This window comes from Camelina sativa, chromosome 6, assembly GCF_030686135.1.
Source record: "Camelina sativa cultivar CO46 ecotype springtype chromosome 6, ASM3068613v1".
NCBI lineage: Eukaryota > Viridiplantae > Streptophyta > Magnoliopsida > Brassicales > Brassicaceae > Camelina > Camelina sativa.
The window spans coordinates 18673224-18695949 of NC_141885.1; the positions used below are offsets into that span (position 1 = coordinate 18673224).

A 22726-nucleotide genomic window follows, 5' to 3' on the forward strand; every position below is an offset into this window, starting at 1 on the left:
AGCATTAGACAAAATTAATATTGAAATATCGGTAAAGTTTTTAAATTCAAAAATTACAAACTTTTGGATAATTTTATAGAGGTCCTCCGTAGTTCGGAGTAATGCGTTGCAAAATAGGGTTGTACTTAGTAATTTTTAAAAATGTTTTAGGATATAAAAGAAATATTCAAAACATAAAAAACAAATGTGTATATTATTGGGACAAGAAGAGAAAAAAGTATAAATGGGTTGCTATACTTGTAATTTTCAAAACTTCGGCCGGAGAAGAAAGAAATGAGCGGCTTCGCGGTTTCAAAACCGGAGCAGAGTCATCATCGTCTCTTCGATATCGCAAAGACGGCCATAATCAACATATTCGCACATCCTTATACCACTGTATCTAACACAAACAACAATCCCTCTTACTTTCAATTCCTTTTCCTTTACAAAGTCTCAACCTTTATGTCTCTCTCTCTCTCTCTCCGTGTTTTTTTTTTTAGGTTTGCGAGTTGTACTGTGGCGAAGCTCCTGACACCGACAAGTGGGAAGCTGCTCCGATTGGTCACTACATCGGAATTGGTATTACTACCATCCTTTTTTAACTTATATACTCAGTGTTAGATACTGTATAATATATCAGTACGGCCGAGTGATGGGGTTTGCTTTTTTAATTTTATTTTTTTGGGGGAATTAGACACATCGTCTTCTGGGATTTCTTCTGTACGAGAAGCTTGGGAGAGTCAGAGGAAGAATTACGATGTGGAGTTCTTTGAAGCTGATCCTTCCAAGGCTAGGCCTGCTCTGCTTTGTTTTATTCCATTGTGTATCAGCTAAATTTAAGTAATCTGGAGCTCATTTCTTAATTGTTGCTTCACTGGTGTTACAGGACGATCTTGAAACCCAGCTACAGAAGAAATTGGGGCAGGCTGATTTAGTTTCCTGTTGGCGCCATTTGCAGGTTTGAGATTTTGTCGTTTGTTTTCTCTGTGCCTATGGAATGTAGCAGAGCAAGGATGAGATGGTCTAAATTCCTTTTTTTAAGTAAATATTATTTTCTGTAGTTATGCTTTGAAACTGAGGAGAGTGCGAGAAGACTCCTAACTAATGTAGCATGTTTACTGAAACCTGGGGGTTATTTTTTCGGTATTACTCCTGACTCGTCCACTATATGGTAATGAGGTTTTCCTATCTATTATTGTGTCTTAGCATGAATGCCTGTTGTGCTCTTCTGCTGTCCTTGTTAATTTCTCTTTTCCAAATGAATCTTGTGCCAGTTTGTGTGCTAATTGTATATTAGAGAAGATTGTCTGGTGTTAATCCCTTTCATGTCACTCTACTGGTGTATGAAAACTTATCACAAAATACCTGCCACCGAGTTTGATGTGTGTACTGTCAAGTGTATGTTTAGTATTAAATTATACATGAGAAATCATCTCAATTGATTGGAAGGGTGTATGTTTGTCTTTTGAGTACCTATATTGTGTGGAACTGTTTTAGAATGGGTAATTTTTATTTGTTCTAATGTTTCCTCTGTCGATTGATAAAAAGATTTTCAGTTCATCAAGTTCAACATTTGACTGCCTATATATTTTGTGCTCCTTAACATTCTCGTCAAACAGGGCAAAGTACCAGAAAAATGTTGAAGCATACCACAACAGGAGCGGTACAAAGCCTAATATTTTCCCCAACTACATTCGGTCTGAAAGTTACGTGATCACTTTCGAATTGGAGGAAGAAAAGTGAGCATTCTTTTTCTGAGAAAACTTCATTTTGCCATATATATTAGTTCCTTTTCTGAACTTGGGCTTTTTGCCTTCTTTTAGATTTCCGCTGTTTGGAAAGAAGTACCAGTTGAAATTTTCTGGTGAAAATGCTTCTGAAGACCATTGCTTAGTTCACTTCCCAAGCTTAATCAGGTGGGTTCTCGTGCACTATGATATTACCTATTTGTTCAGCAAAGCGTAGCACTAATGGGATGATATGGCATTACCACATCAACAATGTGCACTTGTTTACCTTGGGGATTCTAATTATTCTTAAACATCTTACGTAAATTAGATCTTTATTGCACTCGTGACATTGCTTCTAGTTGAGCTACAAATGACGTCAAATATGTACGTAACATTCGATTTACAATCTTCTTCTTTTTTGTTTTTGGTATCTTTTATTCAGGTTAGCAAGGGAGGCTGGCCTTGAGTATGTGGAGATTCAAAGTTTAACAGATTTTTATGATGATAACAGGTTAGAAATTCTTACATATAGTGGTTTCTTTCTAAGGCTGTAGTACATAGCTGATTCTGATCATTGTCAGAGCCCACACTGGAAGTTTGCTGATGAATGCTGGCCCGAACTTAGTTGACCCTAGGGGAAAACTTCTTCCACGAGCATTAGATTTGTTAGGTAACCTTGTCATCATCTTATGCCATCTTATCTTATCTAATCTCCAGTTTCAACACTTTTCTTAGATACTTATCTATCCTTATTTTCACAGGGCTGTATGCAACATTCATATTTCAAAAGCCTGACCCAGATCTTGAACCTCCTCTAACAACCCCTGTACCTTTTGAGGTTTCCAATAATCATGATGAGGCAAGTCCTACTACTTTCTACTTCCCTGTTACTTGACAAAAAGATTCTGGCTATGGCTTTAGTATATAGACTGCATGACTAGAAAAACTATGCTTTAGTTATTAACACAACTGTTGCCTTAATCTCCAGCTCCTTTCCCGGATTTTATTATATTTGGTCCATTTAAAATCGTTCTTCACGATCTGTGCAGAGAGAATTGCCGGTAAACACTGACACAAGTGCGGAAGATTCATCACAAGGACTAGGGAAGATTAGTGAACAGAAAGGAATATTGGGACCAGGCCCTGCTGATTTACGTTTTTCTGAAGCAATGTGATACCCCTTTTTCTTTATGAACACTAATGCTTTGGTCATGATGTAACATTAAGTGGTTTTTAAACAACACAGATCTGGTTTTGCTACAATATCAAATCACATTATCTTTACATATTTAAAGAAAAACATTGACTCAGTTCTCCAAATGATTTCCATCGATATTCAACAACAATAGCACATTGATATCTTTGCTCCATGATCTGATACGCAATGACCAACAGATTTAACTCTTGCAACACAGCTGGATTTTATTATTTTGGAAACAAGAACCGACCACTCTCCCTCAGAGAAAAAAAATCCATTACCGTTGCAATTAACTTCAGTCGGAATCAGAGTCATGCCTCCTCTTTTTATCCTTCTTCTCTTTCTTGGGCTTCTTTCTCTCATCTGAATCACGAGTGCGTCGCTTCTCATGTCTTTCGCGTTTTTCACGCCTATCATGCCTCTCTTCCTTATCTCTCTTTGAAGGTTTCCTTTCCTCATGCCTATCTTTCTTCTGGTCCCTCTCAACATCATCCGGTGCATCTTCAACAGCTTTGACCCCAAATGTTTCTGCTGGCAAACCTGCTGGCTCTGCGTCTTCTTTCTGAGAGGATGCAAGGGTGCTGGGATCTTCCCAAGGTCGTGGTGCTCTGTACAAGGTTGCATTAAAAATGTGAGAAGAAAAACAAAAGTAAACTAACAAGTACGAATGCATGAAGCGACCAAAAATATTAACAGACTTAAAAAAGTAGAGATCATCACACAGAAAAAAAAAAAAGAACTTACTTTGCATAGCCAAGGCCGTGAACCCACACTGCATCAGCATTCCCTGCACCCAAGTCCTCTGCTGTAGAACCCCTCTTCACAAGTTCAGTAAACTCTTGCTTGTCAAGGCGATTGCCTTGTGGTCTTGTAGAGGACTTTGGTGCCAAGCCAAGAGCCTCCCTCATGGCCTGTTCCTCTTGTTCCTTAACTCTTTGAATCTCCTCTTTCATAGCATCCGTATCAGAACCCTTTTGCTTTTTATCTCTAGCATACCAGTGAAGATCTTTACCTGTTCAGTTGTTGTATGTGTAAAATGAATGTCAGTCAAAACTCCCTAAACTTCAATCAATTTCCAAAAATCCAAAAGCAAGAAAGGATAGTAAAATCATGATAAAATACACACAGATTCCTCACAGAGAAAAGCAGAAGGTAGCGAAGATATCAAAAGGAGTAACTTAACGATTGACTAGTTCAGTGTCATAAGATAAAGTACCTTTTTGCCATCTTCCAACAGGGGCTTTGATACTGTGACCCAAATAATTCTCCCTGTACTTATCAGCCTTCACTTCATCCCAACTGAATTCTGCACATTTTAATAAACATATTCACAATTAGTAATACAGTCTCTCCATTATGCATAATCAATATAAGCAACTCATGTTCTTCATCTTAATTTAAAACCAAAATACCATATAGGGCAACAATGAGGATCCCAATCGATTAACTACATCTTATGAAAAAAATTTAGCTTCTCCCACAAACCTCAAACCCCTAGATCATTCATTAAAAACCCTCCAAAATCAAAATCAAATTAAAGAAATAGCAAAGAACTTGAGATGAATGTACATAGAAACCCTAAAATTGAAAACTTGATATCAGATCTTGTAAATAGAAGCGAAATCCAAAACAAATAAATAACGAAAACTTACGATCTCGACCACCACGAACACCACCCCTCGTCGGATGATACATCGAAATCCCCAGAAAGTTACAACCTTTGAATTTGCGAAACTAAGGCTTGAGAACTTGATGATTACGAATTTCTCAGATTCTGGTTCAATTAAAAGAAAAAAACATTGAAGACGGTGACTTTTTTAAAAAAAAAAAAAAAAAAAATTGATGGGCCAGATTGGGCTTTCCAGCCCATTGAGGGGTAATTAATAGAGACAAAAACTAGAAAAGACAACACATGTGACACGTGTCGATACACAAAGGAGGAGAAGTGGAGAGAAGTGACCACCAGACAATTGTATCTATCTACCTACTAAGTAAGGCAAAGAAGCCTAATCCAAACCACCGATTCAAAACCCTAAAAGACGGTGGAACAATGGCTGAAGCTCAAGACCGTTCTCATGGCTCTGATTCATCATCTCCGACCCTAAAGTTTCCTCCTTTCGTCACCAACTTGTTCCCTTTTCTCAAACCTAAGCCTGCTACTGATGCCAGTGGTGTTTCTAAACACATGGCAGTCTCCGGCGACAAGGAGCCTCAGAAGTCGTCGACTTACGAAGCTGTCTCTTTCCCTTACAATCCACCCAAAAGCGCAGAGCCGATTAAGTTTGAAGCTGAGCCCAGCTCCGGCAGGACTTCCAACTCCGTCATCCTTTGGCAGGTGATTTTGATGACAGATGTGTACTTCATTTAGGGCTTTCTTTAGATAAATTGTGAATTGAGGTTTGGTGAGAGCTGAGAGGTGATTTGTTATGTGGGGAGCAATGTGAATGGTAGGGACCATGGCTGATTCAAGGCAGATGCTCTCATAATTATGACTCTATGCGTGGCTCAGATTAACGCGTCCTGTTTACTTGAAACAATTCTGCCTTTTTTCTTTTCCAATAGGCAAAAGTTGATATCCTTGATTTGCAAAAGTTGATTTAGTTTTCAGTGTTTCATTGAATGTTGAAAAATGTTTGCAGTTTTTGTTATGATTCTGTGTCTTTTAAGTTCTACCAGCTGTATGCATTAGAATGCTTTAAGATGACCTTTAACAATTTAGCTGGTTGATGCCTCATTTGTGTGGGTTATTGGAGATTGGTTGGAGTAGCATGCTATTTGGTTTGTGCTTCTTTTCAATTGTGTTCCTAACTATTCCACAGTGTGATCAGTTTTCCCAATGGATTGCAAGGTTGTTATTAAGCAGAGCGTCAATGGCTAGCTTGATAATTTAATAGCATGACTTTGGTACCTGCACCTGTAAATGTTTAGGTTGTGGTGTGCTTTATTTGTTCTGATGCTGTTCAATTCCTGCAAAAAGCTGAATTATTCCCTAAAACTGTTTCAGGTATATGCACTTGGAGGGTTTCTTGTCCTGAAATGGGCCTGGGCGAGATGGAATAAGAGGAACGAGAGAAGTGGCAAGAAGGACGACACGACGGGTAATGATGATCAACCTTCTCCTAAAGAAGATGATGACGATCAATCTTCTGATGGGGATGAAAACTAGTCATATTGCGTGAACACGATGAAATGTTGCCCATGTTGGTTCTGTATAGCAAAATACACCGAAAACTTTTAAGGGTGAAGATTTCTTATTTTCCATTGTATGTACTTGAGTCTTGAGTTTCATCTCTTTCTGTAAGGAATATAATTCTCCTACGCTCAAAAAAAGAAAAGAAACAAAAAAAGCTCCCTTTTCTTTTTTTTTTTGCTTTTCTGGACAAATCTCTTTCTTGTTTTGTGTTCTAGAGATATGGTTGCACAGTATCATTGGCTTCCGGCTTGTGATAATCGTTTTGCACACATTGGCCTGTTGAATAACATAAATTGATCATATGAACGCACAAACTTAATCAATAAACGGGACTTCATACATTATCAACGACCAAGATGATCCTATGGGGTTACAGAGTTATGAATCAAATACACAAGTTTTGCATCTCTCTTTTACAGTATTTTGAGTTTTTGACGTTGTTTCTGCCAAGTCCATACAAAGCTGACATAGCCTACAAACAGTGTATACAAACAACACTCTAAAATGACCAATAACGGTATGCAGGTTTGATCACAACCATCCAGCAGAATCATACTCGCCTAAATAAGCCATCATCTGAACCACCAGTAGGAGGCAGCCCAATCGGGCGGGTGTAATAAGGAGTCGAATACAATTCTCTACTACTTTGAACTGAATCGGGATACAAGCTTCTACTAGGATTCACGGGAGTATATATACTTGCTCGTCTATCTAAGCTGAAGCTAGTAGAGGATACTTGGTTACCTTCAAAACCAGATGTTCCACCAGAGATTGCACCGCCTGAAACTCTTGGTGTACCTTTATAAAGTCTGAATCCTGGAACATCAACCATCGGTGGACCATCGGCCCTGAAGCTGGACCATAGTTTTGGTCCACCGATGTACGGGGTGGTCAAAAGTCGGTCATCCACTGACAAAGGAGGACTAGTATCTACTTGGCTTTGGAAGCCAGCATTTAGAAGATTTCCAGGTACTAGGGCAATGTCTCGCTCAGGCATATGGGTAACAAAAGCTTTCTGAGAACTTGAAGCTAGAAAATTATTCCTATTTGACGCATCAGATGGAATAACAGTGGGTACACGGAAAAGTCCAGCACAGTCAACAGGAAACTCTAACATGGAAGCAGGGAGAGATGGTTTAGTACTAAATGCTGGTTCTATTGGTAGTGTGTATGTGTTCGTATATGAACCTGGTGTTGAAGGATATGAGCTTTCAGGTTTTCTGATATGTAGGCTATTGACTTTCTCTTGCAGAGATAACTTAGCTTGCTTTAGAGCGGTGAGTACAGTTTCACAAGTATCAGCCTTCTCCTCTTTCCGCGGAACTAATGGATACTCTACTTTCTGGATAGTAGTGGTAGTACTGTAAAAGGAACCACCTCTCGAGTTTGGTTGTGTTACAGGAGGTGACCTAATAGTTGATGAAGAGTGCTCATTGATACCTTTACTGCTCTGTGAACGGGAATACTCACTTTTAGGGCTCTCAGAAATTTGTTTTCCTTTGTCTCCAGAAGGGTAAGCATCTTGTTCCACAGATCTGGAACCGCAACTTTTGCAACACTTATCAGGTGATGTTACTGAATTATCAGGCGAACCATGCGACAAAGTTTCAGACGGTTCCCTAAAGTCAACTTCATTGGCTATAGACCTTGTATCACGGAGTGAGGGGACTACCATAGAATCTTGAAGCTGAGCCTGGGCCATTTCCCCATTACTTTCATCCGTCACATCTGAATGATTTCCTACATCACATAAATCCTGCAAGATAGGGCAAGAAATGTTAATCAGGATGAACTCACTGAAATTTTTTGGTCTGTTTGCTAACTTTACTTGATGTGTGTATGACCGAGACTTAATTTTATTGGACCTTATTCATTTTTGTGAACTAAAGAATTAAAGATAATGTCTTCAAGAACAAGATGGTTATAAGAGAGTAAATACAAAGAAGAAGGAATGCAAACAATTTCCATAACTTTTTACCACAATGGAAAGACAGATAAAAAAACTCAATGTATTCTCATGCATTTTCGTGATGGATGCTAAGCTAGTGCATCAAATGCAGAAAAGGTGAAATATATGCACAATTATCATGAACTCCCTTTTAAACATTTTGAAGTTTTGATTCATATAAGCATGAAAATATCATAATCACAACTGATGTTGTAGTTTACATATAAGATCCCTCAAACATTATTAAGAGGTCAAAAAATTGAGACATAGGGCATACCAGGGCAGATGATTTTTTCTCTCTGAACTTTGTCTCCCATTCCCTTTGAGTCTCTTCCATATCTTCAAAAGACCCGATAACCTGGGCACGATTCTCTAACGCTCTCTCCAAGTTGATGTCCATACTGTTATCCTTGTCTAAACCGTTTGAATTTGACAACTTGTTCAAACTTTCGTCTCCCTTCACAGCAGTTACATCAACCACGGTTTGGGATGCTTCTTCACTCGTTTGAGGAAGAACATCAGTGCGAACTCCATTTTCTTGAAAGTCAACTGAGTTTCCATCTCTCTTGTAATCTTCAGATGCAATTCTGAAAAGTACAAAAATGTTGGTTATATAATACACAACATATACAAGCAAGTTTTACAATAGCTTTACCAATAAGTCCATCAGGCCAATATATGATGTATATAGCAGGAGATAACAAAAAAAACCTTCAATCTCAAATCTCTAAGGAAATGCTTGCACAATATGGTTTTTGATTGGCAAGCACACAATGATAGCTACTCATCACTGAACAGCTAAAGATAACAAACAGACCTAGATTCACTGCGTCTTATTTGCCGACAAGATCTTCCTTGTCGGTGTCTCGGTGAGGAAAAATAAGGAGACTCGAAACCTCTAAGATGTCTCCTATTCCGGTTCTCCTTGATCTTGTCAAAAGAAGCCGGTTCCCTCCTGCGACCTTTCCAGGATAAACTTTTGCCAAACACTAGAAAAGAAATAAAAACTCCAAAACTGAGAGTTTGCTCGATCTCATTAAACCCTCCCACCAAATTCAATATAACTTCAGAAAAAAACTTAGCTCCAGTCAGATAGAACTCTAACCCGAATTGGTCTGAGAGTAGCATTCATGATCAGAGTTGGAACCATCATAATCATCAGAGACATCAGTGTATCCATTTTCTTCCAAGATCGCAAGAACTTCAGCAGTTGCCTGTTCAGCCTTTTTTCTCTGTAAAGATACAATCTTTAGCTGTTCCTCTAGCTCTGCTACCTAAAAAAAGATCAAGACAAGACATAAGCTCAAACAAAAAAGAACTTCACAGGCAAAACACAAATAAGCATCAATATGATGTAAAAGAAAAAGGAACACAAACTTTATCAGCGAGTCCATCAAGCTTAGCTCTAGCACTCTTGGAAACAGCTCTTTCAGCAAGTAAACGAGCACGAAGAAATTCAATAGTCACTAAAGTAGGATCTCGTGCGTCTGAATCAATAGACCTACTATTATACAATGCACCAAAAACCAAACATCAACTCCTAATAACAGATCAAAAACCACCTTCCAAATGTGATTCGATTCAGAAGAAGAAAAAAAAGACAGAAACTATACATATGATGATGATGAACAAAGTTGTCTTGATGCGCCATCTCACACACCAAAGAAGACCCAAAAAAAAGAAAAGATCTTTTAAGAGAAGAGCCTGCGGTGTGAAGGCGTCTCTCTCTCTCTCTCTATTAGCTTAATCAATCAACTAACACAAGTCAATGAAGAAGATAAAGTTTTGTTTTAATTTTTAATTAAAATAATTATCACTCTTCTCATTGGTTATAATTATTTACTAATTTTTTAATTTAATACTTTCGTTGTAGTAGACAAAAAAAAAAAAGTAAAAATCATTTTTTTTTTTTACTTTTTGGCCATATTATTTACAATTATTTAAAATATATATATATATATATATAAAAGAAAAAAAGAAGAGAGCGGACGCGAAAAAGAAAATGAAATAGAGTTTAATTGGCATCTTTAGGTTACAGAGAGAGAGAGAGAGAGAGAGAGAGGGATAATTATTTTTTTCTCTTTCAATCCTTCTTTCTTCTTCTCTATCTTTTTTGTTTTTGGGGAGCTAAGCTAAAATACATATATACAGAGAGAAATCGCCGATATAAAAAATCCAACTTTTGGTTTCTTCTTTTTTTAGCACCGGCGAAATCTCTCTCTCTCATCCTTCTTCTTCTTTCTCTCTTCTCTCTCTCTCTCTCTCTCACTAGTGTTGTTGTTTTACAATACAGCTTTGGGCTCCTCTCTCTCTCTCTCTCTCTCTCTCTCTCTCTCTTCTACAGGTTTCCACCACCACCTCCGCCTTGTTTTTGATTCTGTTTTTCTGGGTTTACTTCGGATTGACGAAACCCTAAGTTTGATTTTTGTTTATCAGAAGAAGAAGCCTTTCCATTGGTTTTGGTTTCCTCCCCTCCTCAGCTGCTGCGCTCTTTTGATTTTTTTTTTTGTTTTTTTTTTCGAGGCCTTATCTCTTTTTTTTTGGGTGACGACGGGAAGGGGGGAGGGGGAATCTGGAGTTTGGGGGATTAAAAAGGGAAGGTTACTCTTATGCGATTCTTCTGGATAACTTGATGCCGCAGGATCACGCATCGTGGGATCGGAAAGAGCTCTTGAGGCAGAGGAAACACGATAGGCCTGAACCATCTTCTTTTGATTCGCCTTTTCGATGGAGGGATTCTCCTTCTTCTACTCCTTCTTCTCACCATGTTCCCCGCGAGTTTTCTCGCTGGGGATCTGGTGACTTCCGCCGGCCTTCTTCTTCTTCTTCTTCTTCTTGTAAGTCCCCTCTCTCTCTTTCTCTTTTTTTTTTTCTTCTCTCTCTAATTAGGGCGTTGATTCCGCCGGCTCCGTTTTTGGTAGATTCTATTTCTATGGATTTTGTTAGATATTTACTTTTCCCTTTTTTTTAAAAAATAAAGGGCTTGTTGATTTAGAGGCGAATCCTCGTTTCTTAGATTGAGTTTAGGTTTTTTTTTTTGGGAGCATTACCCCAGCTCTGAGGATTGACAGGAAGTGATTTGATGATGTTACTATTGAAAGGAGCAATTTTTAATACTCAGGTAGATATAGTTTGATAGCGAGAGGACTTTTGTAGCTTCAATTGTGTTTTTTGTAATCTCTAAACAAATAAAAGAGCCTAACAGCGTGGAGTTCTCTTAGTTTTCGTTTTACATGTTATAGATTTGGATGGAGATAAGTCATAATCTTGCAGTTTTGAAACCCCTGTGTGAGCTTTGTTGCATTTTTTTTATTTTGTCTACTAAAATTGATTTCTCGTTTGGATGATCCTCAGTTTTGACTGACTTTTGGAGAATCTTATACTACATGTTTTGCCAGCAGTAAAAGGACAAATTTAATTTTGTGGAGAGATGCCTTTTTTTTTTAGTTTTGCAAGTTATATATTTGGATGTACATAGGTCTTGCTTTAGTTTTTGATTCTCATATTCCTTTTTCTTCAAATTTTTTTTTTTTTTCTGAAGGTCATGGTAAGCAGGGTGGACGGCACCAGTTTGCGGAGGAGAGTAGTCATGGATACACATCTTCTCGGTCCAGTGCCCGTATTTTTGACAATGATTACTATAGGCCATCTGCATCACGTGGAGACTGGAGATATACCAGGAATTGCCGGGATGATAGAGTTTCTGTAAGCCAGAAGGAATGGAAATGCAATACATGGGAGATGAGCAACGGATCTTCTAGAAGTTTTGAGAGGCAATTTGGTATTAGAAATGGTCGGAGGTCAGTTGATGAAAGGCCGCTACACGCTTCTGATACTCATACTACTGCCGTGAACTCTTTCGATCCAACCAACTCTGCTCATCAGCCGGACCCTATGGCCTATACCCCAGTACGGTCACTTAAGTTTAAAAGTGAGCAGAAATTTTCAGATCAAAGGCTATCACTTCCTTCAGATCCCCATTCTGACTGTGTTAGCTTGTTTGAACGGCCATCTTCGGAGAACAATTATGGCAATAAGGTTTGTTCTCCAGCAAAGCAATGCAACGATTTGATGTATGGTCGAAGGATAGCTAATGATAATTCATTAGATCCCCCAATCCTCAATGCAGAGCTGGAGGGGTCTTGGGAACAGCCTCATCTGAAAGACCCGCAAGAAGATAATAGGTTACATGGTATCAGTGATTTAGACGGTGCTAGGAAATGTGCAAAGGAGAGTGCTCTGGGAGCGATTGGGAAACTTCCACTGTGGAACAGTTCGGGGAGTTTTGCATCTCAGAGTTCCGGTTTTAGTCATTCAAGTAGCTTAAAAAGCTTGGGGGCTGTTGACTCCAGTGATCGGAAGACTGAGGCTCTTCCTAAAACTGTTACTGTGACTCAATCTTCTTCAGGAGATGCTACTGCCTGTGCCACAACTACTCATCTTTCTGAGGAGATGAGTTCTAGAAAGAAACAACGTCTCGGGTGGGGTGAGGGCCTTGCAAAATATGAGAAAAAGAGAGTTGATGTTAACACAAATGAAGATGGAACAACATTGTTGGAGAACGGTTCAGAGGAACTGCATTCTTTGAACAAAAATATTGCTGATAAAAGTCCTACAGCAGCCACTGTTCCAGATTATGGTTCACCTACAACTCCATCCTCTGTAGCTTGCAGTTCATCACCAGGTATGGTACAGTTTGTTAATGTTTCCCTCTGCATGCTATTCTCAACTTTGTTTTATTTGGAGTTACCTGCATTGCTTTCCTATTACTTGGAGTTCTTCCATCATGTATCTGTTCTTGTAGACACTGATTTCCCTTTCTCTTTCTACCATGTTTTCCACTTGTTTTTGTATACATTCACTCCATATCTTCTCCAGGGGACAATGTAACTTACTTTTGTTTTTGTGTGTGTCTCCAGGGTTTGCAGATAAATCATCTGCGAAGGCGGCTATAGCTGGTTGTGATGTCAGTGACATGTGCCGTTCACCTAGTCCCGTGTCTAGTTTTCACCTTGAACAATTTCCAATCAATATAGAGGAGCTCGATAACATCTTAATGGAACGTTTTGGCTGTTTGCTCAATGAGTTGCTTTGCACTGATGATCCTGGTACAGGGGATTCCAGTTCTGTCCAATTGACATCAATGAACAGATTACTTTCCTGGAAAAGTGAAATTTTGAAAGCTGTGGAGATGACTGAATCGGAAATTGATCTCCTTGAAAACAAACATAGGGCACTAAAGCTTGAAGGTGAAAGACACTGCCATGTTGTTGGACCCAGTTCACACTTTTGTGAGGGAGATGCAAATGTGCCCAAGGAGAAGGAAGCTTCTTGTATTTTAGGTCCTAAGGTAGCAGCTCCCTGTGTTGCTGAAACACTGGTGAGATCTCCTGTTCATCAGTCCGGTTTAGCCAAGGTTCCTGTGGATGTTTTTGAAGATAATCCTGGAGAAGTTAAATCCCTATCCCAATCTTTTGCCACTGTCGAAAGCAATGAAGATTTACTGCCCATGACGTCTATGAAGGCAGCTGCTTCTTCCAAAGAGATTAACACACCTGCTTTTGTCAGTCAGGAAACTATTGAGCTCTCTGCTGCTGCTGATAGCATGGCCTCCAATGAGGACTTACTCTGTGCTACGTTGTATTCTTCCAATAAGAAATATGCCTGTGAATCTTCTGGAGTATTCAATGAATTGCTTCCAAGAAATTTCTGTTCGTTTGATGACTCAAGATTCCCTAGCATATGTCAGACGCAGTTTGATTCTCATGTCAAAGAAAAAATTGCAGATAGGGTAGAGCTTTTGCGAGCTCGGGAGAAAATTTTGCTCCTTCAGTTTAAAGCGTTTCAGCTCTCATGGAAGAAAGATTTGCATCAGCTAGCGTCAACAAAGTACCAATCAAAGTCTAGCAAAAAAACAGAACTATATCCGAATGCAAAAAATGGAGGATATCTGAAGCTTCCCCAACCTGTACGCCTGAGGTTCTCTTCTTCAGGTAAAGTTTTCAAATCTCTTTTTCTCTCTTCTATCTACTCTGGTACTTTATGCTTTTTGTGGTTTGTCTTTGTCTGAGATAAAATTTGGCTTTTATATTGTCATAGTAAGGTGTCAGTCTTGGTATGTCCTTCTGTAGAATAGTTAACTCTGTTTAATTTTTCTCGCTTTTCCTGAGGTAAATACTGACTCAGTTGTAAGGACTTGAAATGTGTGATTTGTCAAGGGCGTGAATTCTTGAGAGAAAACATCTACAATTTGGGATAATGATCAAATTTGATGTCTTTTTTTCATCAAATTTTGAAGCTAATAACTGTTTTACTCTACATGTGCAGCTCCAAGAAGGGATAGTGTAGTCCCCACAACTGAACTTGTAAGTTATATGGAAAAGCTACTTCCGGGTACCCATCTAAAGCCTATTAGAGACATTTTGAGAATGCCTGCTATGATTTTGGATGAGAAAGAGAGGGTGATTTCGAGGTTTATCTCTAGCAATGGACTGGTTGAAGATCCATGTGACGTTGAGAAGGAAAGAACAATGATTAATCCTTGGACCTCAGAGGAGAAAGAGATATTTCTCAAAATGCTAGCATTGCATGGGAAGGATTTCAAGAAGATTGCTTCATATCTTAAACAAAAGACAACTGCGGACTGTATTGATTACTACTACAAAAATCACAAGTCTGATTGTTTTGGGAAAATAAAGAAGCAGCGTGCTTATGGTAAGGAAGGGAAGCATACCTACATGTTGGCGCCACGGAAAAAGTGGAAACGTGAAATGGGGGCTGCCTCTCTTGATCTTTTAGGGGCTGTCTCCGTTGTAGCAGCAAACGCGGGAAAGGATGCACCAACAAGGCCGATCACTTCCAAAAGGATCACCCTTAGAGGTTGCAGCAGTTCTAATTCATTGCAGCATGATGGAAATAACTCTGAAGGTTGCTCCTACAGTTTTGATTTCCCTCGTAAGAGAACTGTTGGTGCAGATGTTTTAGCTGTTGGTCCTTTGTTATCAGAGCAAATAAATTCTTGTTTAAGGACTTCCGTGAGCTCGAGAGAGAGGTGTATGGATCATCTGAAGTTTAACCCTGTTGTGAAGAAACCTCGGATATCTCATACTCTACATAATGAGAACAGCAATGAAGAAGATGACTCATGTTCGGAAGAGAGCTGTGGGGAAACGGGTCCTATTCATTGGACAGATGATGAGAGGTCTGCCTTTATACAGGGGTTTTCGTTATTTGGCAAGAATTTTGCTTCAATATCGAGGTATGTCGGATCAAGGTCTCCGGATCAGTGTAGGGTTTTTTTTAGCAAAGTTCGGAAATGTCTTGGGTTGGAATTTATACAGTCTGGATCTGGAAATGTAAGCACATCTGTAAGTGTTGATAATGGCAATGAGGGTGGTGGAAGCGATTTGGAAGATCCTTGTCCTATGGAGAGTAACTCTGGCATATGCAATAATGGAGTTTGTGCAAAGATGGATATGAATTCTCCTACATCACCTTTTAATATGAATCAGGATGGTGCTAATCATTCAGGCTCTGCAAATGTGAAAGCCGACCTTAGTAGATCAGAGCAAGAGAATGGGTTGACATATATGCAAGACGGTAGTAATCCCGTGAACAATGCATATATCAATGGTGGTTTACCGGGTCTAATTTCAGAATCTTGCAGAGATTTGGTAGCCATTAATACTGTTGAGAGCCAGTCTCAGGCTGCCGGGAAAAGCAAGAGCAATGACCTACTGTCAATGGAAATTGATGAAGGTGTGTTAACATCTGTTGCTGTATCTTCTGAGCCCTTGTATTGTGGCCTAAGTGTTCTTTCCAGTGTTATTGTGGAAACCCCTGCAGAAAGCTCACGAAAGGGCTCAGGAGATCAAGGCTCTGCAATCCCTAAACTTAGTTCAAAGAATCAGGATGGAGTGATGCAAGCTGCAAATAAAACCAAAAATTCTGGCCTTGAACCTGAAAGTGCACCTTCAGGTTTCAAGTACCCTGAGTGTCTGCACCATGTTCCGATTGAGGTGTGTACAGAAAACCCTATAGGTGTCAGTGTACGACGAGGAAATCCAAATTGCCATACAGAGGGCAAATCTGGACATTCTCTTGTTGGACAAGCTGTCGAAACACATGACTTGGGTTGGCAGTCTTCCAAGGACAATCTGGAATTCGATCGGCAACTTCAGGTGATAGGAGATGTAAACCCTGAGCAGAATGGTCATCTAAATGCAAACTATGCGGAATCTTGTCAAATTCCCCAGAGATCAGTCATCCAAGTTCCGAGCAGGATAAGTAGGTCAAAATCTGATTTGATTGTGAAAGCCCAACGTACAGGTGAAGGTTTCTCACTCAACAAATGTACTAGTTCAGCTCCTAATCCTCTGGCAGTATCCCATAAAGAGGGCAGATCTGGTCATAGCAGGAGCCATTCGTTTAGTTTGTCTGATACTGAGAGACTCGATAAGAATGGTGATGTGAAGCTGTTTGGTACAGTACTTACTGCTGATGAGAATGGAATAAAACAAAAACACAATCCTTGTGGAAGTGTCAGGTCATCATCAACCTTGAGCAGAGACCATGATACAAGACATCATTGCATTAATCAGCAACACCTTCAGAATGTTCCTATTACGAGCTACGGTTTTTGGGATGGCAACAGAATTCAAACCGGGCTCACATCTTTGCCGGAGTCAGCCAAGTTGCTTGCAAGTTGCCCTGAAGCATTTTCCTCGCATCTTAAGCAGCAAGTTGGTAAAGAGATTCGGCTGGATGTTAATGGTGGTGAAATTTTGAGCTTTGGGAAGCTTAACGAAGATAGAGCAGAGGCCTCAAGTGCTAAGGATGGAGGTAACATAGGAGGGGTAAATGGTGTAGCAGAGGCAGCCACGTGATTTAAAAGCTTCTTAGGGTCATGATTAGTTTGTTTTGGAGGATTGGCATATTCTTTGTTTTGTCCATCCTATCTGTATTATATCTCTTTTAACATCTTTTTTTTTTTTTTTAATTTAGAATGTCAGTTAATATAGGCAACTTTTTTTTTTGGTTCAGCTTAAGTTAGGTGCCTGCAGAAAAAATTCATAGCTGATGTTTGTATTTGTAATATTGCTGATAATAACAGAGTCTAAGAGCTAGGCTTAGCTCTCTGTATGTTTTTCAAGAAGGATAACACTTGATGAACAAGCATGTCTAATGTTGTACAGTGAAAGATTAATTCAACTTAACTTGCAGGAGGTAGACTTTTTTCTTGTGCCTCGGAGCTTGTTTGGAGAATTGTTGGTAGTGGAGCTACAATTTTTACTACCTGCAGAATGGTAAGGACATGAACAATCGGATGGTTTAGATATAAGGACTAAGAGATCTGGTAAAAAGCTTGTCAACTTTTGTAAAGACACTAATAGACCACTGAGGCTTAAGTATGATCTAGATGAGTTACCTTATTAATGTTCAACAGGTTAAGTAGCTCCACTTGATGAGCATGCAGATGATATCCACAATCCCCAGGAACAGGCTGATTTGGCCTTCTGTATCCCCTGCGATATACTCAGCCATAGTGCATTTATTAATTCAATATTATTACGACATTTGTCATAACAGATTATCGCATCTAGTTTACAGACCAATCTACACTCCACATGAACTACTTAACTACCTATCAGATTACATTGTACTACATTTGTTAGCTTGGATATTGTTTGACTTAATATAGAAAACGTATAGGAAAATATAAGTAGGAAGAAAAGTGATCCGAGTTCGTACCCATCTTCGGCAAAGGCCGCAGCATCATCTACAAGATCTGTATCAAAGCACTTTGGTTGTCCGCCAGCAACATAAAGAGGGTCCCCTGCACTTTGATCAGAACGTAAGCCACCTGTTTCTAAGGTTCATGTTTGCTGACTTACACTGATATCCTATTAACATTATGTGTAGCAACAGTCTTCCTAGACTATGCAATAAGCAACTCATGTCCTAGACTGTAACTATATGTATATAGCTCATAATTATAACTTGTTGAATCATCAAGTGGGAGTAAGGCATTTTTATCTACCAAAACATGATTCCAACCCTTTCTATTCAGTTGTTCCACCACAACTGCCTAGTTGATAAATAACTAAGCTGCAAGAAAATATCTGTTGTTTATAACGAGGGACTATATATCCAAAAACCACACAAAATACCAGCTCAAAACGTGTGGCAGACCAGAAGGAAACAGAAGTTTTTACCTACCAAGGGATGTCCAATGTATGCAAGATGAATCCGGATCTGATGTGGTCTTCCAGATTGTATATCTACCTGTTTTGGAATAAAAACAGGTGATTGTGAAGAAATTCGTTTTGGTTTTTACTATCTCATACGCTTTCTGCATTATCCCTCTGTGACATATGACATTAGAAATAAGATAGAACAGACGAAAACCTTGACTAGGGTGCAATTATTTTGCCTGTCCCTCGCCAGAACAGCTAATTTGCTGAAAGCAGGTTTGCCTGACGAAAACAAAAAAAAAGGCGCTATATAGTGAGAACAAATCATAATTAGTGTGGATTATTCTGTCACTCTAGCTAATGGTAGAAGATAGTAGATCTAACCTTCCGGAGAAGCAACATATAATCCTTTTGCGACCCCAGGATATCGAACCACTCCGATAGGCTGTTGGATTACTACCTTCAAAATGTAAACAAAGAAGGATCATGTCCACTGACGCTATTTCAGTAGCATATTTAGGTATATTCATAGCATTTGAAAATGAATTCTCAGCAAAAACAATAATATGGCCTTGCCTCATCTTCTTCAATTATACCATCTGCCAGTGCTCGATATATCTTTGTAAGTTTTCTTCCGGTTCCACAATCTTGATCCAAGTTACTGTAAGAATAAAAAAAATAGTTCCTGAGAACGTAGTGAGAAAAGTATACATATAAGACCAAGAATCTTTCAAGAATGAGCTGGGACAAAAAGTAAGCCAGATATAATGTTTGAACTTACCCGGACCCGACAAGAGATGTTCCCTCAGCAAAATAAGCTGCCAGTTTCGTTTTTGCAAGCTTTGTCTTTGCGCAGAGAAGTATACCTGAAAAAAGAATCCATCCACTCAAACAAATGTAGAGATGCTTTCCCAATGTTAACTGAGAAATCTAGTGAAAGAGTGCAAAATTTATGAAGGTGCAGAGAATACACTAGCATCTTAGTTGGGCAAATGAAATAGTCTATACAACTAACCTGATGTTCCTCTACCTAGTCGATGTACAGGGACAGGGTGTAATTCACGTGCACCGGTGGAAGAATCTTTTTTACCAAACCACCAATGCAACTGCGTCAACAAAGTCCGTTGCTGGAAAAGTCCTCCTGGCAATACTTGAAGTCCAGAAGGCTTGTTCAAAGCGATCTGCATCATATGAAATCCACCAAATACACACACTGACACACATCACTCGTTTGTTGGGGACAAAGTTAAGAGAAAAAAAACGATATTTATTACAATACCAAATTTAAACAACTTGACAAGATTTTTCTATGTTTTTGTTCAGAGCAAGGAGGTTACCAAATCATCGTCTTCATACAAAATATCTAGCGAGTAAGGCGTGTCAGGTTCCTTCCAAGGAAGCCTATGGTAAACTAACTTCGAACCACTCCTGAGGTAGAAACAAAGATGAAACACCTTTACAAAAAGCTAAACAATTTGTAATTGTTCAAATCAATGTACTAGTAAAACTGAACCTAAGAACTGTGTTTGGATCTTTCACAACTTCCCCATCGATTTGTATCTGCAAAAACGTTTCGTATAAGAAATAAAATTACACAATTCTCCAGAATCAAGCATGACAAAAATGTGTTATAAAGAGCAAACCTGTCCGTTTTGAATTCGTTGAATCCACCTGAAAACAAAAAAAACAAAAAAGAATTTAAAAGAATGAAACGTGAAAACGGTATTGTAGACTAGTAGGGGAAGAAGATTGGAACCCTAGCAGTGGAGCTGAGCTCTTGTACTTGGTGAAATAGAATTCTGACACCGTCATTAACTCTGTATACAACAACAAAAAAAAAAAAAAAAAAAAAAAAAAAAAAAAAAAAAAATCCACAATTTCAAAACAAAAGAACCAAAAACTTTTTGAATCCTGAAGCAGTAATAGTTGGCAGACCTGACTCAGAAGATGAGACGATGTCCTTGTATTCCAAACCATCGTTGAGCTCGGGCCATGGCAATCCGATACGTTGTTGCGGCGGCGACGGTGGCGGCGACATCTTAACCGGGACCACCGGTGCGAGTTTTTTTTTTTTTGTTTGTTATGTCTTTTTTTTTACCCATTTTTTTTTTAAGTCGTCGAGTAAATTAAACCAAATCAAACCCCAAAAATTGAAGGATAATATATTGAACCAAACCAAAATAGACCAATCCTAACCTAAATTACATAATAATCAAATTTTCAAGATTTTGCTTATGAAGCCCATACCAAACTCGGTTATTCAAAAATCTTTTGATAAATTAACCTTTTTAGCTTATGAATTTTTCTTTTGTAAAAAAAGTAAAACAATGGTTAAATGTTTTGGTTAGATAGTTCTCGAATCCAATTCTTCATGTTTTACTTTGTTGATGTAAATTATCTTTAAGCACAAGTAAAGCCACAACTTTTGGATTTATGAGTTTGGAACCTAAATTACTTTACAAAACATGACTAGAAAATATTTTTTAATATTGTGAAGATTTAAAGCCTACTATTAAATGAACCTTTCATTTCTTGTTATAGTCATGAAGAGCAGTTACAATTCATGTAACTAACTAAGCTTAACCTTTACTAGAAAATCAGATCATGCTTAGTTAAATTATTATCCAAAACCTGTTTTGACCAAACCTATTCCTGTGTGGCTTTCTTGTACTCAGGCTTCAGCTCATAAGTTCCTTGGTTGCTCCCTTTGTTGTTGTATATGCAAAGATCTCTCAGCAAGTCTTTCAGGAATTGCTGCGCCAAATCCACATTCCATACCTTAAGCAGCAGAAACTTTGATTGTTTTGGTATTTGTTTTCTTATTTCTCTTTCCAAAATTCTCAGTCAAGCACTATACAAAAAAGTCTGTAATCATTTCTTTCTGCTTACCTCAGGTTGGTCAGTTTCCTGAATGAGCTGCCTCAGAGTCCAATTTGATTGCCTTTCAAAGAGATTAAACATGACCTCCTCCATCTCTCTACGGTCCCTTCTTGTTCTCTTCATTTCTGATGTCCTGTTTGTGATTTTCTTCTTGTCCTGATGATACAAATGAACGACTTGTAAAAAATGTCAAGATCCTTAAGCAACAGTAATGTGTGTGTTTTCAATTGGGAAAAGATAAATACAGGAGCCGCCGTTGGGATTATCATTCCTGGCATTGGCCTCATATGCATTCCTCTGGCATTATCAATGACCTGATCAAGAAGCCAGAAACATGATCATCCAAAAATGCAGAGGAGGTTTGTTTGAAAATCCATGTTACCACACACATCTTTACAACAACCTGGATCTGTCTATTTTTGCCCATATATTTGCTTGTTCTTTCACGGCATAATCTACCATAGCTCTCAATGTTCTCGTTATGAGGTCTCATGTCAAATTTGTTTTTTATCTTCCCTTCTACTGACATCTTTCCTACAAAGAACATTGTTGAAGACATAACTGTCAAACAAAATCAGGTACACCGTACACCTCTGGAGTGTAAATGAACAAATTAATGCTAAATTCTTCACATAATGATCCAAAATCTTATAAACGTACGTAACGCAACAACAAGGATATGAGAATGCCAATTATGAAACGAACGTAACCCAAGATTCATGCCATAGAAAAGAACCAAACCAACCGGTAGTAATATTAATTTCAGAATACAATGTGTGGACAAGTGTTCTACTTACCATCTGAAGATTCACAGAAAACATTCATAGGGACGAACTCTTTAGACATATCTAAAGTGTAACGCCTTGGCATGTTTCCAGATTCAGCTCGAGCTAATTCCATAACGAACTGTGAAAGGCAAAAGAGTAACATATTTTTAAACACATTTTAAGTGACTAAAAAGAAAAAGTTCACATATAAAGCAATCTCAAAAATTACCAAAAGCATTTTGCAGAGTTAAAAGAAACCTACAAGACAGCATCTAGAGGCAACAGAGAAAGATCTCTAATTAGCAGAAATGGTTTTATACACTTAACCTATGTTTAGTGATCTCTGATCAAAATGAGAATGTAAAAGCAAGACTCTGAAATGATGAAATATCCAAAAATGGTACAACAAAACCCTAAATAGAGAGAATCACTCCCATTGCTGAGGAGAAAGAATCAACAAAACGAGATACGCATGCAGAGAAGGATAGAAGATGAAAAGCATATATACTTTGGTCTCTTCGTCTTCGTGAGCGATAAGATCGAGGTAGAGGATGACTTTAGCGTCAGGACGGTACGGATCATCAGGAAAAGGAAGAGATTGGAGAGAGCGAGCGACGAGAGAAGGAGCTTTCATTAGCAACATCGATCTCTCTGCCAAACCCGTTTCCAAAGTCTCATTCTCAATCTTCTTTACCTCCTTAATCTCTACCTTAACATCTTCCATTTTCTCAGACTCTCTTAGACAGAGGAGACGATGGAGACAGAGGAAATCAAAGCGCTCTTTATATACTTAATCTGAGGCGAGCTTTCCCCATTTTATTATGTAAATTTAATTAAA

General features: G+C 38.6%; 7 protein-coding genes and 1 long non-coding RNA gene across 12 annotated transcripts; 4 read left to right on the forward strand and 4 right to left on the reverse strand.

Moving 5' to 3' along the window:
- The first annotated feature begins 160 nt into the window (after window positions 1–160).
- LOC104791473 (mRNA cap guanine-N(7) methyltransferase 2) lies at window positions 161–3029 on the forward strand. Its single transcript, XM_010517374.3, has 11 exons — window positions 161–375; window positions 480–558; window positions 674–768; window positions 866–937; window positions 1041–1150; window positions 1599–1718; window positions 1803–1895; window positions 2152–2220; window positions 2291–2379; window positions 2471–2568; window positions 2759–3029. The coding sequence occupies exons 1-11, from the start codon at window positions 274–276 to the stop codon at window positions 2882–2884; spliced, it is 1053 nt and encodes a 350-aa protein (XP_010515676.1). The 5' UTR covers window positions 161–273; the 3' UTR covers window positions 2885–3029.
- LOC104791472 (uncharacterized) lies at window positions 2914–5301 on the reverse strand. Its single transcript, XM_010517373.3, has 5 exons — window positions 4892–5301; window positions 4560–4681; window positions 4124–4213; window positions 3652–3919; window positions 2914–3515 (listed from the first exon to the last, which is right to left on the reverse strand). Exons 2-5 carry the CDS (start codon window positions 4600–4602, stop codon window positions 3203–3205), a joined length of 714 nt encoding a protein of 237 aa, XP_010515675.1. The 5' UTR covers window positions 4603–4681; window positions 4892–5301; the 3' UTR covers window positions 2914–3202.
- LOC104791475 (uncharacterized) lies at window positions 4898–6427 on the forward strand. Its single transcript, XM_010517375.2, has 2 exons — window positions 4898–5242; window positions 5912–6427. The coding sequence occupies exons 1-2, from the start codon at window positions 4958–4960 to the stop codon at window positions 6071–6073; spliced, it is 447 nt and encodes a 148-aa protein (XP_010515677.1). The 5' UTR covers window positions 4898–4957; the 3' UTR covers window positions 6074–6427.
- On the reverse strand, window positions 6416–9938 carry LOC104791476 (uncharacterized). Of its 2 annotated transcripts, none has more exons than XM_010517376.3 (6): window positions 9662–9938; window positions 9426–9552; window positions 9154–9322; window positions 8866–9037; window positions 8326–8635; window positions 6416–7856 (listed from the first exon to the last, which is right to left on the reverse strand). In XM_010517376.3, exons 1-6 carry the CDS (start codon window positions 9697–9699, stop codon window positions 6651–6653), a joined length of 2022 nt encoding a protein of 673 aa, XP_010515678.1. In that variant the 5' UTR covers window positions 9700–9938; the 3' UTR covers window positions 6416–6650. The 2 variants fall into 2 exon arrangements, with proteins under 2 accessions (XP_010515678.1, XP_010515679.1); XM_010517377.3 differs by having other exon boundaries at window positions 9426–9549; window positions 9662–9821.
- Window positions 9939–10052: 114 nt separating this feature from the next.
- Window positions 10053–17219, forward strand: LOC104715571 (uncharacterized). Of its 2 annotated transcripts, XM_010517382.3 has the most exons (5): window positions 10053–10392; window positions 10485–10885; window positions 11590–12732; window positions 12968–14041; window positions 14376–17219. In XM_010517382.3, exons 2-5 carry the CDS (start codon window positions 10681–10683, stop codon window positions 16931–16933), a joined length of 4980 nt encoding a protein of 1659 aa, XP_010515684.2. In that variant the 5' UTR covers window positions 10053–10392; window positions 10485–10680; the 3' UTR covers window positions 16934–17219. The 2 variants fall into 2 exon arrangements, with proteins under 2 accessions (XP_010515684.2, XP_087309465.1); XM_087453339.1 differs by having other exon boundaries at window positions 10110–11169.
- On the reverse strand, window positions 17117–20319 carry LOC104791477 (RNA pseudouridine synthase 5). 2 transcript variants are annotated; one of them, XR_015559227.1, is made up of 14 exons: window positions 20177–20311; window positions 19998–20058; window positions 19885–19912; window positions 19755–19801; window positions 19579–19669; window positions 19257–19422; window positions 19023–19107; window positions 18818–18902; window positions 18626–18701; window positions 18456–18523; window positions 18267–18332; window positions 17799–17883; window positions 17476–17572; window positions 17117–17343 (listed from the first exon to the last, which is right to left on the reverse strand). XR_015559227.1 is itself a non-coding variant. In XM_010517379.3 (14 exons), the coding sequence occupies exons 1-14, from the start codon at window positions 20277–20279 to the stop codon at window positions 17260–17262; spliced, it is 1146 nt and encodes a 381-aa protein (XP_010515681.1). In that variant the 5' UTR covers window positions 20280–20319; the 3' UTR covers window positions 17117–17259. The 2 variants fall into 2 exon arrangements, 1 of the variants encoding a protein (XP_010515681.1); XM_010517379.3 differs by having other exon boundaries at window positions 18263–18332; window positions 20177–20319.
- A 321-nt stretch (window positions 20320–20640) lies between these two features.
- Window positions 20641–22684, reverse strand: LOC104791479 (uncharacterized). Of its 2 annotated transcripts, none has more exons than XM_010517384.3 (6): window positions 22397–22684; window positions 21919–22027; window positions 21525–21655; window positions 21367–21435; window positions 21131–21277; window positions 20641–20995 (listed from the first exon to the last, which is right to left on the reverse strand). In XM_010517384.3, exons 1-6 carry the CDS (start codon window positions 22610–22612, stop codon window positions 20888–20890), a joined length of 780 nt encoding a protein of 259 aa, XP_010515686.2. In that variant the 5' UTR covers window positions 22613–22684; the 3' UTR covers window positions 20641–20887. The 2 variants fall into 2 exon arrangements, with proteins under 2 accessions (XP_010515686.2, XP_010515685.2); XM_010517383.3 differs by having other exon boundaries at window positions 20641–21019; window positions 22397–22683.
- LOC147942800 (uncharacterized) lies at window positions 20913–21676 on the forward strand. The gene is made up of 2 exons (XR_015559228.1): window positions 20913–21048; window positions 21136–21676. It is a non-coding gene; the product is annotated as an uncharacterized LOC147942800 (long non-coding RNA).
- Window positions 22685–22726: the final 42 nt, after the last annotated feature.